This window comes from Fringilla coelebs, assembly GCF_963513975.1.
Source record: "Fringilla coelebs genome assembly, chromosome: 4".
NCBI lineage: Eukaryota > Metazoa > Chordata > Aves > Passeriformes > Fringillidae > Fringilla > Fringilla coelebs.
In genome coordinates this window covers 2,554,257-2,569,469 of record NC_140032.1, presented here as the reverse complement: position 1 = coordinate 2,569,469, position 15,213 = coordinate 2,554,257, and the positions used below count along the sequence as shown (strand labels likewise).

General features: G+C 47.9%; 1 protein-coding gene across 2 annotated transcripts in view; it reads right to left on the bottom strand.

Annotated features, from left to right (window-relative positions):
- The window catches only part of SLC4A11 (solute carrier family 4 member 11), a 92,737-nt gene extending 78,068 nt beyond the window's left edge, over window positions 1–14,669 (bottom strand). For both annotated transcript variants that reach the window (XM_084204499.1, XM_084204500.1), the window contains exons 1-2: window positions 13,639–14,669; window positions 811–861 (exon numbers count right to left, since the gene is read on the bottom strand). In XM_084204499.1, coding sequence (XP_084060625.1) covers window positions 811–861; window positions 13,639–13,864 — 277 coding nt within the window. In that variant the 5' untranslated portion in view covers window positions 13,865–14,669. The remainder of the gene's footprint in view (window positions 1–810; window positions 862–13,638) is intronic.
- Window positions 14,670–15,213: the final 544 nt, after the last annotated feature.

The following is a 15,213-nucleotide window of genomic DNA, read 5'->3' as shown; positions in this document are numbered from 1 at the left end:
CTACAAGCATCTAAGGGCCTAAATAACCAGAGATTTTTAGTCTTTTCCTTTCACCATTTGGAAGTCCTGAATATTTCCAGCACTTCTAAGGGCAGGAAGCCCCAAACCCTCAGGGGCTACTTCCTGATGAGGCTGGAACTCTCCAAAAGAACTCTCCCTAACACTCTAAATACATGCTGTTTTGGGGGAAAACACAGGGCAGGGGGTTGGAACAAAATTATATTTAAGGTCTTTTCCAACAAAAATTATTCCATGATTCCATTTCTCCAAAATCAGCAGAGAAGATGGAACTTCAACATCTCCAAGATCTCAGTCATCTTTGAGGCAGATGATCCAAGTTTTCAAATGCCACCATTTAATCTTGTTTCAAAGAAAAGAAAAAAAAAAATCTTTGCTGTAAAAGATGTGTCTGCCAGAGCCATCCAACTTTTGCTTGATGCTCTTTGGCAGGATGTCTCCAAAGGGATCCGACACCCACGCATGATCCCCACTCCAGAAAAAGACAAGCAGATACACCTGCCAGGCTGTATGACAGGAAAACATCACAAAAGAACTTGAAAAACAAGGAGCCACCCAGAACAGTCACTGATGACAATGTGGAGTTGATTATTTACTGCCTATCTCAAACATCTACAGGATTTAAAAACACGGAGCCTGCTCCCAGTACTGGATTACACAACCACCACACCAGACTGTTTTCACATCACACTTCAGCTCAATGGATTCTCTATCACCCAGTTTGCAGCTACCCCTGCACTGCAGCTCTCCCTCCAATAAGGTGTGTGTGCAAAAAAGTCAAATAATACTTGCCACTCTCTTCAAAGAAGTATCCATTTCTTGACATCGCTGCTGGTGGAGACTCTGGAGAAGACAGAAAAAAATGAAACATGAGAATCATCAAGATGCTGAATGTCTTCACTTTATAGCACAAAGCCAGTCCCAAAATACTGCTAGGCATCAAATTTTCCTCTGTGTGGTAAATGTAACTTTTCGCTTATTGATGTTGTAGTATTTACCAGAAATTTCCTTTATAGCCACAGGCAGTACTTGAAAAAAAGTCTGAGACATCCTGGGCTGGGACCACAAAAGAGCATGGGCTAAAGATCAGGATGACTCTGATCATCTCAAACCTGAACAAGTATGTCAGCAAAAATACAAACAAAACATCTGAAAGGTTTTTATAAAAACACAAGCCACAATGAAGCCCAGGTTGTACCTTGTGCTCAGATAAAAAGAACCAGTTTAATTTAGAAAAAACAACTCAATTTTGATGAGAATGGGAATTCACTTTCCATCCTGCTGCTCCTAATCATTAGGATGTCCCCCAAACAGTGCTTGGCACTTGAAGATAAGCCCCAGAACCCTCCAGCCTTCCTTGGCCCACTTCCTGAGCTGAGGTCCTGCAGGCAACACCATCTGCACCAACAGGGTCTGGTGAGGAAGCCACAAATGGGAAATGATGCTGAGCAAGGGCAAATCCACCAACACAGCAGCAGCAGGGATGGATCCCCAGCATTCACTAGGAACAGGGTCTGGGTCAGTTCTGCAATTCACTGCTGGCAAAGCAGCGACTGAACATCTCTTGGTGTGATAACAGAGCACAGGAGCACCTGCTCTCAGGTGTGACCAAAGCCTGGTGCCCAAACCCAGCCTGGCTGCTCTGAAGGCTGACAAAATGTGACAGCTCAGCCTGAGTGGGCACAGGCAGCAGCTCCCCTGGACAGGTGCACGGCCCATTTTACATCAATAACAGAGCTCTTGATTTCAAGCCCTGAGCAAGAATCACCCAAGCAGCCCCTTGGAAACGTGGGACTCGATGCTGCCTCTTCACACACTTCTTCCCAGCCAAAATGCAATCAGAAAGAGGAATAGGTTTGCTCTGTCTCTCCCCAGCTCATTAGGCTAATCAAACATTACCTACGCAAGCCTAGCATGAATTTGGGCCAACAAGGAAAGAGGTTTTGCCTGCCTTATTGTTCTACAGATTAGGCTTCCTGCTTTTCCTTTGAGGTATGACACTGTTTCCCAAAGACCCTTTCTCTGCCCCATAAATTGTGGCTCCCAGGTTGCAGGCTCTTTATTCCCTTGGACAGTGTGCCACGTTTTCAGGGCTCACAATTCCTGCTGGTCCCCCGGGAGCCCTTGCGCACATGACACATGCAAAGTCACTCGCCACTGACGGCAGCACCTCCCAGCCCTGTCACTTGTCACCACTCAACCTTCCAGTGCCGACAGGTTCCTGAAGGGATACCCTGATGGCCATGGAAAAAAAAAAAAAACAAATAAAAAAGAGCCAGCACATAAACCAGAGGGCAATTCCAGTGTCTGGTCCAAGGGAGAAACACAATGTTCCAAAGTTCATCCCAGAACAATGGGCTGGAGGAACAAACGGCACCGAACTGTGGCCAAGGGGCACCCATTACACGAGTCAATTGTTTCCCTCCACCTGGAAGGGAAGGAGAAGATCCATCCAGACTGATTAGCATGTTAATGATCAAAGGAAAGTTTTTAAAGAGGCTCTTATTGTGCAATGATTGCATTTACGTATTTCAGGGAAACAAACAAAATACGCCTCGGCGGCGGGGCGGATTACCCAAGGAACCCACATTCCCAGCAGGATGGTTTATCCATTTCTCACTCCTGTTATGGCTTCTAAGGGAGCCTGAAGCAACATGTTCATCCTTCACTGGGCAAAATGAGACCCTCTGCTCTTCCTTCAACTGAACACAGCTATTTCTGCGGGTTGATGCTGTCTAATGATCAGGAATTGGTTGGTTTCTTCCTCAGAAATTCCTTCCAGCTGCAGCATCACCCAGGTTGGCATCACACCTTTATGGGAGACTGGTTTGGTCCCTGCTTGGACCAGGCATGAAAAGGGCAAGGTTGGGGTGTTACAGCAGACAGTGCCATTTCATTAGGTGCCACTGGTTCCTCTGAGTCACTAATGAACCACAGTCCCCCCGGCAATATGCTCGGGTAATTATGGTGGAGGTGCTGTTTTTTTCAGATGAGTCATAAAACAGAGGTCTTAACCTTGTAATTAAAGATGCAATGGCACGTTTGGGGAAAAAAAATAAAAAATAAAAAAAGCCAGGCGTTCACCCTACTATATCCTGGCAAAAACCCAGCCCTGGTAATTTGTCTTCTCCCAACATAATGCTGTCCCACAGCACCAACCCAATTCAGACTTCCAAACAGCCTTGTTGGCGCCTTTGGAAAAGCTCTTCCATCCCCCACGGAAGGGGCACATTAACATCAGGAACCTGTGCCTGGCGTGCCCAGGAGGTAAAAGGTGATGGGTGTTTATACAAGCCCAGACACAGGCAGGGAGCCATGGGAGCAGCTGAAAGGTCAGGGATTAGCACAAGTGGAGGTGAGAAGGGTAAATTGGGGGCTACAGCATCTGCACCTCTGATGCACTACAGAATTTAACATTCACCTGACTTTTTCATACAAAAATTTGGGTTGGAAGGGATTTCTAAAGGTCTGCTCCACCTTCCCTGCCATGGGAAGGGATATCTGTAACTCGATCAGGCTGCTCAGCCCACCATCCAGCCTGATCTTGAACATTCCCTGGGGTGGGGCATCCACAAAAATCTCTGGGCAACCTGCAAAAAACTTATTTCTTATGTCTAATCTAAACCTGTTTTGGTTTAAAACCATCACCCCTTGTGTTATCCCAAGAAGCTTTTCTAAAAAGTCTGTCCCCACCTTTCCTAAAGGCCCCCTTTAATCACCAACACGTCACAGTAAGTTCACCCTAGAATCTTCTGTCCCAGCTTTGGATAAATTAGGAGGAAATTTTTTGAAATGTGTCCTCTAATAGAGGAGACCTCTTCTCCAGTTGAACAACCCCAAGTTTTGAACTGAGCAGAACAAACCAGACAGATCTTGGGGAGAGTCCCATTAATCTCCTTCCTCCTTACGCCCCAGTCCCTTTCTCCCCGCATTCCCCCACCAGCAGCAAGCATTCCTTATGCTGAGGGATGCTACCTAAGGACAAGGCCAGCTGGCTCCTGCTGAAGTGCAGGCTGAGGAGCAGCCAGAAAGACAAACACATCAGCAGCTCCACCTGCTCCCCTCTCCTGGCGCTTACAGGATTTCACATCCAAGGTCTCAGCTCCTCGGCCGCGTTTCGCCGCGCTGGGTTCGGGTTGGGCAGAGCTGACAGCAAGGCTGAGCCTGCTCTGCTCCAGCAGCCACTGCCTGACACACACACCAACCTTATATTCCCTCTCCCCACCTCACCTCCACTCTTGAAATTAAAAAGAGTTCAAGCAAGGGCCAGTTATGAAACACCACAGTGATCAATGCAATTGCTGGGCTTAGGGAAGGCTGGGCAGCAGTACAAGTCTCCAAATTCATTAGGTATCAACATGATAATGCTCCAGTGTTTGCCTGAAGTTGCAGAAGTGTTTCCATCAAGGATAAATTTTCCTCCAGCCTGCAAAGTGCAGGGGCTCAGGGGTTCCCCCTCTGCACACCCTCAGATCCACCAATCCCACACTGCCACTTCTTTCACTCAGGTTTTCTTTCAAAGGCTCCAACAAGTAAAGAAAAGAAATCCAAGCAAAGAAATTTCAGCAAGACAAATGCTTCTAGAGACAAAGCTGGAAAGCACTACCCCAAGGAGTAAAGATGGAGCACAACAACTCATTCCTGTGCCTCTGAGAGGTCTCAGAGAGGTCCTGCCTCTCTTCAGACTTTCTCACCCATCCCCTCCAAGGACAACCAGACTCTCCAAAGGCTCTCCCTATCCAAAGGCAGAACAGGGTGCCACCTTCCACTGTCTGCCCAAAGCACATGGTGCAGCTCTCTTTTGACAATTTAAACCGTGCTCTTCCTTTCTAAACATTAATTTACTCCTGAAAATAACTTCCTACTGCCACCCCAACCTTATTCCCTGCAGGGATGCCTGTTAGATGAGACTAAATTGGAGAGGCACACGGTGTTACCACTTCTTTCCTTTCTCAAAATGAAAATTTCGGAGCTTTCCGAGCGCTGAGAGGTGAAGAGCTGAAGTGCTGTAAAAGAGAAAACAAAGCTGCTTTTTCTAGACTCAAGGATACAGCTGAAGATTTCATGGCTAAGCCATTACCTTTTGAGCTGAGGCAACAGCAGCGACCCCAAGAGCCACCAAGGCAGAGGAATATCAGAGAATCACAGAATGATTTGAGCTGGGAGCTAAAAGACCATCCAACACTCTGCCATGGGCAGGGACACCTTCCACCAGACCTGGATAACACATTTATTTTTTAACTGATAGCAGAGTCAGGGCTGCTGTTGTTGTTTAAGGTGCTGGGATGGAACAGCTGATCTGCCATGTGAAGCACCAGACAAGAAGTGGGTATGTTTCCTGATTTCTTACATTCTTATCATTTTTACATTTAACAACAAACCCCTGCCATGCCATCCTCCATTATTAAATTCCTGTGCACACTGCATCTCCAACTAATAACCCATTTTGACTCTCTTGTTTTAAAAGTTAGCAATAAGTTCCCTTGAGCCTTGCAATACTGGAGGATTATGAATAAAAACACATTCTCGGGATACTTGGGTAACTCAATTATAATGTTCTGGTGCTGGCATCTTCCAAACAAACAGCCCTCTGCAGCACAAGCCTTATATTGAAGTGAAACAGCTCTGCAGTAGCTTTCTACAAGTAATGCCACAGCCTTTGGCATTTATGGCTTTTTTTGGCTTAAATCTCTAAAAATTCTAGTGCCTTGAAAGTTAATTGGAGTTTATTTTGAGACAACACCAGTTTGAAAGAGGTACTGGGGAAGAACTTTTTTATTTACAGGTCCTTTAATACTGGCAGTTTCTTGGGTAGTCTGTAAACATGGGCAACATGTACATCTGGAAAATTTAGTTAGCCCAAAGTTCTGACCAGAAAACATCATGTAGCTTCATCATCCTTTACTCAGGGTGTGCTCCAATACCCCAATTTCACAGAATGGTTTGGGCCAGAAGGGTCCTTAAAGACCATCCAGTTCCAACCCCATATTCCAACACTTTCCACCAGACCAAGTTCCTCCAACTCCATCCAACCTCGCCTTGGACTCTTCCAGGGATGGGGCAGCCACAGCTTCTTCAACAACCTCAATTTGCACCATTTTTGGCTGCATCTCTGAGGACATTTCTCAGATTCATCAGCACGTGCAATGTCCTGCCTCAAAGCTGATAAACCAAAACACGTCAGCCTGCGAGTGAGAAGCCATCACAAAAATCACTTGTTTGTGCTAAAAAAGCCTTCAGACTTTGCCCATTTCCTCCCAGGAAGAATTTGCAATTATTGCATCACACTGAACTGCCCAGTCAGATAAGTGGGCAGAAATGGGATGGGTAACTGGAAAGAAATCCACTTCCCAGAAGACATGCAGGACTTTAGCTTTGCAGCAAGGTTTTGGCCACTTTCAGCTGACTCCAGGAGTTCACTGAATGCAAAATGAGGAATGTTACAGTTAAGCTGCATCCCCTCAAACTGATCCAGGTATAATTCCAGCTTGGACAAATTCACAGCCTCATCCAAGGCTTCAAGCTGGTGGAAGATGATGCAGCTTCCCCCATCCAAAGCTCCCCAGTACTTGTCTTCAATATTAAACTCTTAATAAATTCTTATTATTTGCTCTCTCCACCCCAACATCCCAGGACAAGGGATTCCTACACAAGGGATCTGGAAGCTGCATTCAGGCTCCTGCAATTTGGAGCAAGGAGAGAATCACAATTTATGTGCTTTAAATACCCAATACCCAAATGATGCTGCTCCCCTTCTCCACCCAAAGTCAGCAGAGAGCCAGACTTCAGAGAAATAATACCTCAGGGAAAACCTGTAGGAGAGGAGGAATTTTTTAGTTATGTGGAGCATTGACTGAAATGGAGTTTAAAAATCTCAGTGTGCAGCAAGAGCTCAACAGGAGGAGGACGAGGAAGCTTCCAACTCCTTTGATAACACAACTGCATCACAGCAGAACAGGACAGGAGCTTGACAGGCAGCAAATCTGATCACAGCTGAGATGACCAGCTCCAAATATGTCAACATTACAGTTTTTTTCCAACAGAGCCTCTCTTGTGCCCTTAAAACAAGAGATTCTGGGAATTTTCAAGAAGAACCAAGCAGCACAGGCTCTTGGTGGAGACATTCCCTGCAAATCATTTTAAATCACCCAAGTCAGCAAGAATTAATGGACAGCAGCAAGCAAAAAGCTATTCTGGCTCAAGTTGCCACTTCTCATTTCTTCTGTCTACACCTTCAGCAGCTGATTCCTTCCCACAGCTCCACCTAATTCAGCTGGAAAAGGCTGGGGAGAGCAAAGCTCCTGCTGGCACAGAGATTGGAATATGCCCCTGAGCTGCTGCTCTGGGCAATCACAATTGACAGACAGGAGAACAAGAGCAGGAGATTTGACTTGTTTTTCTCCATGCCTAGAGAGGTGTGACCAAAAAAATAAAAGAAAAAAGAAGAATCACAGAAGTCAGGGTTTCCAAACTGATCACTGTAATTCAAGTGTAAGATCAGTAAGGGATGCTTGGAAAGGGAAGCACCTGGTAAATATGTCTGATGCTGCCTGACACAGACCCATCCCTAAAAAGCATGGATAAAGGCAAAGGAAAACATCAAAGACAAAATTCAAAAGGGGCAAAAAGACCTTTTGTAAGTCATCAAATGGGGAATATCCACCCTGGGAGTCCCAGGGAGTTTTTTCTTGAAGGGCTGAGTCAAGATCAACTAGCAGAGTCTTTTTAGGCACAGCTTTGCAGCCTGGCTGTCCTTTGTCAGTGCAGCCACACATCCATCCCCATCCTATCCCTGAGGAGGACAATCCTCCCTTCCCAAGGCACAGCAGAGCCCTATCCCTGCCCAGCTCAGTGCCAGGGCTGCAGGGAAGGGCTCTGCAAGGACAGGCACCAGCTGGGATCCTGCTCCCCCCGGTTCCACCCATCACAGACAGCAAAATATCCTCCCAACACAGCTCCCAAAAACACCAGGAGAAGAGCAAAGAGTGGGCAATGCCCCCAGGGCAGCTGGTACCCACAGGGAGGGCAGCTCCCCTCTGCCTGCATCTGCTGCCCCTCACCTTCCTCAGCTCATCCTCCTCCTCCTCATGAGCCCCTGAAGGGAAATAAAGCCCAGCACACCTGGAGATCGAACACAGGCAGCAGAAGGGTGCCTGGCATCACTGGGCAACAAACCAGGGATATTCACTGCAGATTTTTAACTAAATTAAAACATCATCTGCATGCAAATACCTATTATAAATCAACTCAGGAGGTCTTGAAAACAGTTTAGGAAATAGCCATGCCCCAGAAAGATTTAAATCTACTCTGAAGCTCTTCTCCCCAGTAAACTTTTGGAAGATGAAGTGCTGCTCAGAGCAGACACTGAGGAGGAAGGTGCTTTTAAGTAGCCCAAATCTGATAGCAAATTATTGCTCCAGCCCAGAGACTCAGACCTGCAGGGACACAGGCTTTGCCCTCCTGATGTATAAACACATCCCCTGGAAAACCTTACAGGAGAGAATGTTTCTGTTAAATAAATCTTTAGAACTCCCTTCATGTTTAACACAATCCTCTTGTCACAGGGGTCACTGATGTGCTCCTTATTCCCCTATCCCCCTACCAGAAGTATCCTCAAAGGATTTTCACCATTTCTTTGCTTCCCAGAAGGGTTTCATTCCCCCAGATCCCTGTTTTTAGGACTCAGAAGTCTGGATTATCTAAACTAAACATCACAGCCCTTGGAAATGTCCCATTTCTGGGATTTTTGGAGAACACAAAGCAGTTCTCTGACATTTCCAGGGCTATCCTGAGTCACTTGGATATAAAGTTTTGCTTCATGGATTTATCTAAACAGTGTCCTCCAGCAGAGTGGGATGACATCCCAGCCCTGGTCCAGGCAGAAAACACAATTCCATGGCTTTGAGGCTCAGCAGGCACTCAAGGCTCAAACCATGGATCATATGCAGGGAGCTGGATATTCTTCTGAGGATGGAAATGGTGTGGGGAGGTTTTAAGTTATGCTACAGGGCACTGTGGTAAATGAAACCCCAGAACTCATTTTCACAGTGGCTGGCTGGGAAAAATAAAGCATCATATTGAAGGGATAAAGCAGGAAGCATCCTCCTGCCTGCTCCCTGCCAGGCAAACACCCACCCACACACAGGCTCAGGGATCAGACGTGGCTGTTTTCAAAGCCTTTTCCTCACTGCACTGAACAATTCCCCTCCTCAGCTTCCTCCAGCTCACCCACTGCAAGAAAACCAGCTAATAAAGAGTCACTGGGTGCAGCAGTGACAGCTCCCAGAGACCTCCCCCCTCCACCCAAAAAAAAGAAAAAAACCTGTTTGGATTTAGCAGGAGCACCACGTTCTCCAGGTTGACTCATCACAATTTAGCCCACCCAAACAATTAATATCCGAGGCTGCCTCCCAGAGGTGAGCTGCAAGAGCAAGGCACCCTGCACATCCAGAGTCATGCAGGATTCCCACTCCTCATCCACTGGATTCCTTGGCCAGCATCTCACAGGGGAGCATGACAATTTCAGCAGCAAGGCACCAACAACACTTTGGGGTTTGGCTGTTGGACTATTCTGGCTATTCTCCCCCTTTTTAGTTTGGTTTTTGGGGTTTTTTTTACAGGTTTTGGAAGATTTTGGTTTTTTGGGGGGAGGTTTTGTTTCGTTGGGCCCTCTAAAAAGTGATTTAAGTCTTGCAAGGATTTCTTGCTTAAGCACTACATGGAGAGAAGAGACAGCAAAGACCTCCAGAGATGCCACAAGCTGGCAAAGGCCCAAGATCAGGCCAGTTGAGGCTCTTCAGTAGACTTTTCCTGAAACATTTAAATAATTTAGAAAGCATTAACTCTTCCTGACAGCTTCTCAGGCAGCTCTTTCCCTTGCAGGGCCCTATCAGAAGCCTCATCACTCTTAATCAAAAAAAAAAAGGGATACTGCAACAGCCCCAAACCTTGGTTGGGGTTGAAAATGGATTTTAAAAGATGCCTGAAATCTTTTTCTCTGCATTTGTACAGGCAGGTCTTCCAGAGGCCACCACCTGCCACTTATCTGCAGTGGCACTGTGTAAACCATGCAAAAATGGTTAAGAGACAGTCTGACAATATTTTACAACATTTGGGGCTATTCAGAGGGTGGGAGCTGCTCCCTGGAGGGGTTTAAATGTGTAAATATTGTAAAAATTAAGCAGTAGGGAGGAGTAAACTGTGGGAATAAGCCTTTCTTGGGGGTTAAGTGGAAGAGATGCTGCAGCACCACCAGTCTCACTCTGGAACATCCCTCCCTCCTCCAGGGTACCAGGGTCATGTTTTGGAACAAAGTGAATTTCTAGAAAGTTTTCTTGCCCCTGCTATCTTATCGCCAGCAGGAATGAAAACAGCTGCTGAAAGGCAGCAGTGGCTGAGCCAAGCTTTTACAGCAAAGTTGTTCCTGCATCCCTTCCCACCACCACCCCCCAAAATCTGGATGGAACAGATCTCACCCACAGAAAACCAGAAGTCAGGCCAAACCCAAGGTCTGTACTGGAAACAGAAGCAGAGCACTGAACCCAGCCACCTGATCACCAAACACATTTTCAGCTGTGCTTCTCATCAAGACTCAGAAAGAAAAATTTGCCTCTGCCACGAGAAGCAAGAACAGCCCAAAGGATCCCCAAATGGCCACAGAGCTGCACTCTGCAGCCTCAGAAATGGGGTCTGCAATTCCCACCAGCTTCAGCAGGACAGCACAAATCACCCCACACAGTTTCCCATGTTTGGGAGCCATAAAACAACATCAGTGACAACAACAACAACACAGGTGGGGGGAGAGGCAGCAGCACCAGATCCCATTTTCCAGTCCATCATCAATCCAAAATTAAAATGCCCCAGTCCAATGGTGAAATAACTGCAGACTGACAAGCTGTGAGATAATGTTATTCATTAGGATGTTGTTTATGGTTCCTCTACGAGGCTTCCACAGCTACAGCACCAGGGATGATGTTTGGGAGCATTTTAGACACACCACATACATGATTTTGTCTCCACTCAGCACTGCACTTCCCCCAAGTGAAACAGCTCTATGTAAAGCTCACTGACAGGCTGGGAGGATGTTTTGCCATTAATTAAGAGAAAAACCAGAGCAGAGAAGCTCTTTAGTGCTCATCTCCCCATGCATACCTTGAAACTTAATTCAAACCCCGACAGCCAGCGCTCTGGTTAATTTAAATGGAATTCAAAAGGCATTCTCCATCCTTAAACACAGAGACACCCAGCACAGGCAATAGATATCATCACCAAGCAGAGCAAAGCCCATAGAAAATACATCAAGCACTGCCTTACTTTAGTGAATTAAATAATTCAAGAGCTGGCAGAGCTGCTTTTTTAGATTTCCTGACCAAATGCATCACCCAGCAACAGCAGCGCTTCAGCCTGGGGGAAGGGGGGTTTAAGACCACAACTTACCTGCGCTACTTCTCCAAGAGAGAGAGATGCCTCTGCTCCCCTCAGGATGCTCCCCCCAGCCACCAGCACTTGTCCCCAAAGGCCACTCACTCAGGTGGCCGAGGCAGAGCCGGCTCCTGCCTTTTCACTGGCTCCAGTATGAATCCATCCAGAGCATCTTTGTCCCTCACTTCCAATTGGCGAGCGGCGGATGGGTGGAGTGAGAGCGCGACCCATTAGCTCCCAGATGGACACCTCCAGCCCGGCTCTGCCAAACCCACACCTGGGCAGCACCTCTGCACATGCCACCACTGCCCCAGCCAAGGATGTGGGGCTGTCTCCTCCTGCAGCCACCCGGATCCCGGCACCTCTCAGAGCTGTTTGTCTCCAAGAGCAGAAATAGAGTAGTTAAAGCGACCCAGCGCTCCGGAGAGTTTTGCTGGATGCAGGATGGAGAAAGCTCCTGTGCCTCCTTAAAAAAGAAAAAAAGCTCTGTGCCAGCCAGAGCTGAAGTGAGAAGATGCTGTACCTTACAGAGAGAAGTACAGGGAAAGCCAGAGGATGAAAAAAAGGAGGAGGGTGGGGGGCGGGGGGGAAAAACCTGCTGCTGAGAGGGAGATAGAGCAAATTCCTTAAAGATACAGCTGCCGTGCCTGCTGGGCTCTGGTGCTTCATCCAGCTCAGCTGCACGGCAGCAGCAGTGCAAGGGTTAATGCATGCATGCAGTGGAATGAGAAACAGCGCAGCAAGTCTGTGCTCCAGCAGCAAGTTGCAGAAATTAGAGCTGAAAGACCTCACCTCATCCGAGGGGACTTAAATCCCAGCACTGGACCGAGAGGTGCCTAAAAAGCTCTGGAGGGAAGATGCCACATCCTCTCCTCCTGCTCCAGCCTATTCTACACTGCTTCACTTTCCTTACAATTCCAGATTTTCAGCACAACAAGCCAAGTCTCCCCCAGAGACTTAAACCCCAGAGGAATGGTCTAAGCTGGCCAAACAAACAACAACAAAAAACCTCCCCAAAGCAACATCAACTCAGAAAAGGCAGAACCCTAAAAGAATAATACAGAAATAAACAGCAAATTATCCAAATGCTAGCAAGGCTGGATCACTCCCCTACTACAGTAACTCTGACAATCCCTGTGAGTTCAGTAAAAAAAAATCCCCGGTGATGATATTTACCAGGAGGCAGCAAACACTTCCCAGAGCACGGCAAGGGGAGGCAGCACCTGGCTGAGGAAGGGGCATCCCTTTAGCAGAGGCAGCCACAAGCGCCCATCCCCAGGCCCTGCCCCAGGCTCGTTTCCTCTGCACAGAACCACAGGCAAAGCGTGTTTTTAAACACCTCCCACGCCTTTTCTCTGCTGAGACTGCTCAGCCAGTCTCCTCCATTTTATTTTTTTTTTTTTCCCCTTGCCATGCCACCTGACGAGCTTTTCCAGGTAAGGCACATCACAGACTGGCAATAAGATGCTAAGGAGGTAGAGCGTGGTTCAGAAAGTGTTTGAGGGTGGAGGAGACCCCTGGAGGTCTGCAGTCCCACTCCTTGCTCCACCTTCAAAGAGAAATCAGGGCAACACCTCACTGAGCCAGACATCTTCCCCAAAAAAAGTTTTATAAGAAGTTGAGACTCCCATCCTCAGGATCAGCACTTACAGAGCTCAGCTCCAAACCAGCAGGATTCACCATGCTCCCCATACTACATTAAAGCAAGATTTGAACCAAGCTGGAATTTTTAAGGTAACTCCTCATAGTGAGACAAACCTGCATAGAGCATCTTCAAACCCTCCTGTATCCCCACACCTGATACCTTCACTAACAGTTTAGAGGATACCTGACAGCATCACAACCCCAAAGGTGAACGGAGCCTGCTGAGCCTCCAGCAGGTATTTCAGGTTTCACGCGCTGCCGGATCCATTTCAGCAAGTGAACAAGCTCAGGAAACAAAAGACTGGCTCAGATCAGTTTCTATTTTTAATTTTTTCCACGTTGAGGTTGTTTATCAGCTCTCCCTCAGCGTAGCAGAGACCAGAGCTGCACCTTGCTGGAGATGCCAAGCTGTGAGACCAGGACAGCATCACCACAACCACACCGACCCATCCTCCAACTCCCACCTGCGCTGCCTCCCATCTCCAAACCCTCCTCAAACCCCGCTGGGGCCGCTCTGCTGCCCTGTCCCAACCCTTCCAAACCCCGGGCACGCACCATCCACCGGCCTGCTCCACCTCTGCTGCACCAAACGCTGCGGCCACGGGGCCAAATCCTGGGACGAGGCGGCGCTGGCCCCGAACTGGCCGTAGGGCGAGCGCAGGAAGGTGAGCCGGGGGTAGCAGAAGGATGCAGGCTCCATCAGGACAGAGAAGAGAGGAGAGCCAGGAACGAAGCAAACCGCGTCTCCCTTCGCCTCCTGCAGCGTGTACTGTTGGGACATGCAGTCTCAGAGCCTTCTCCCAGAGAAGTTCCTTTTTCCCCAAAGGATTTAGTGCAAAAATAAGAATTAAAAAAAAAAAAAAGAGTAATAAAAGAAGCCCCAAAGCCGCCGGAGCAGCCCCGCTGCTGCTGTCAGAGCCCAGCAGAGCACACTGGCAAGGCAGCGTCTCCAGCCTGTATTTAAACGCCCCTCTCAGAAAGCAGAGATGCAGCACAGGAAGAGACAAATTCCAGCTCTGCGTCGGGCTGATAAGCCAGGTTTATAATATTCAAGAAGTATTGGCATTACTACAGTTCCTCCCCCCCCCCTTCCCAACCTCCTCCCGCAACGAATATCTTGTGCAGGAGTTTGTTGTGCACAATAAGCAAAAAAAAAAAAAAAGAAAAAAAAAAAAAAAAAAGAAAAGCCCAATCCCTAAAAAAAAAAAAAAAAAAAACTAGAAAAATCAGCCTGTTCCGGTGGGAACAGCCAACACGTTGAATAAAACAAACACACGCGTGTTAAGCCCTGGGGACGCAATTAGGCTCAGCGCAGGGGGAAGAGGCATTTAACTCCTGGAAAATGAGATGGCAGAGGAAAAGGAGAATAAACCTGGTGCCTCACACCTCATCCCGTGGTGTGGCTCGTCCCAGGGGGTACTGCAGGGTGCCAGCACCTGCCCCAGCACCAGGAGGGGAGGAAGGTCACCTCATACTCCTGCCAAGTCGTCCTGTCCTCCTAATTTCCACTCCTGAGCCCCTCTCAGTGGGTAACACCCAGCAGCAACTCCACTCTACCCAGCAACAACTCCACCTCCACTGTTTGCCCAGCTGAACACCTCGAGGCAAAGGTTGCCCAGTTCTCAGCACTGACCAGCTGAGATCTTCTCTCCACCAGCTTCAAATCTTAGTTTTCCCCAGCCCAGTCCCCACTCAGCTCTGCTGGCATCCATCCCACCATGGCACAGCTGCCACAGCCCCACCAGCCTTTCTCCTGCCACTTCCATCAGCTCCTTCAAAGCTGGGGAACCCCAAAGGACATGTGGGGAAGGAAAGTCCTTACCCAACACCTCCATAAACTGTAACCCACTCCAATGCCTTGTTTTTCATAGTTTTCTCCCCGTGTTCTTGCACTTTCTCAGCAAATCTCTGAGGATTGGCACTACTCTTGCTTTGTTCCCCACCCAAATCTCATCAGATTCCCTACCCAAGCTCAGAGCTCAGAACCTCCTTGAGCAGCAGAGGCAGAGTGAAGCCCTCAGTCCTGCTGGTTTTAATTGGGAGTCAGAGCCAGGGATGAATTTAGAAAGAGGGAGCAGATGAACCCATGGAGCAATGAGTGACAGCAAAGCCCTTTGATGGCACAGCCAG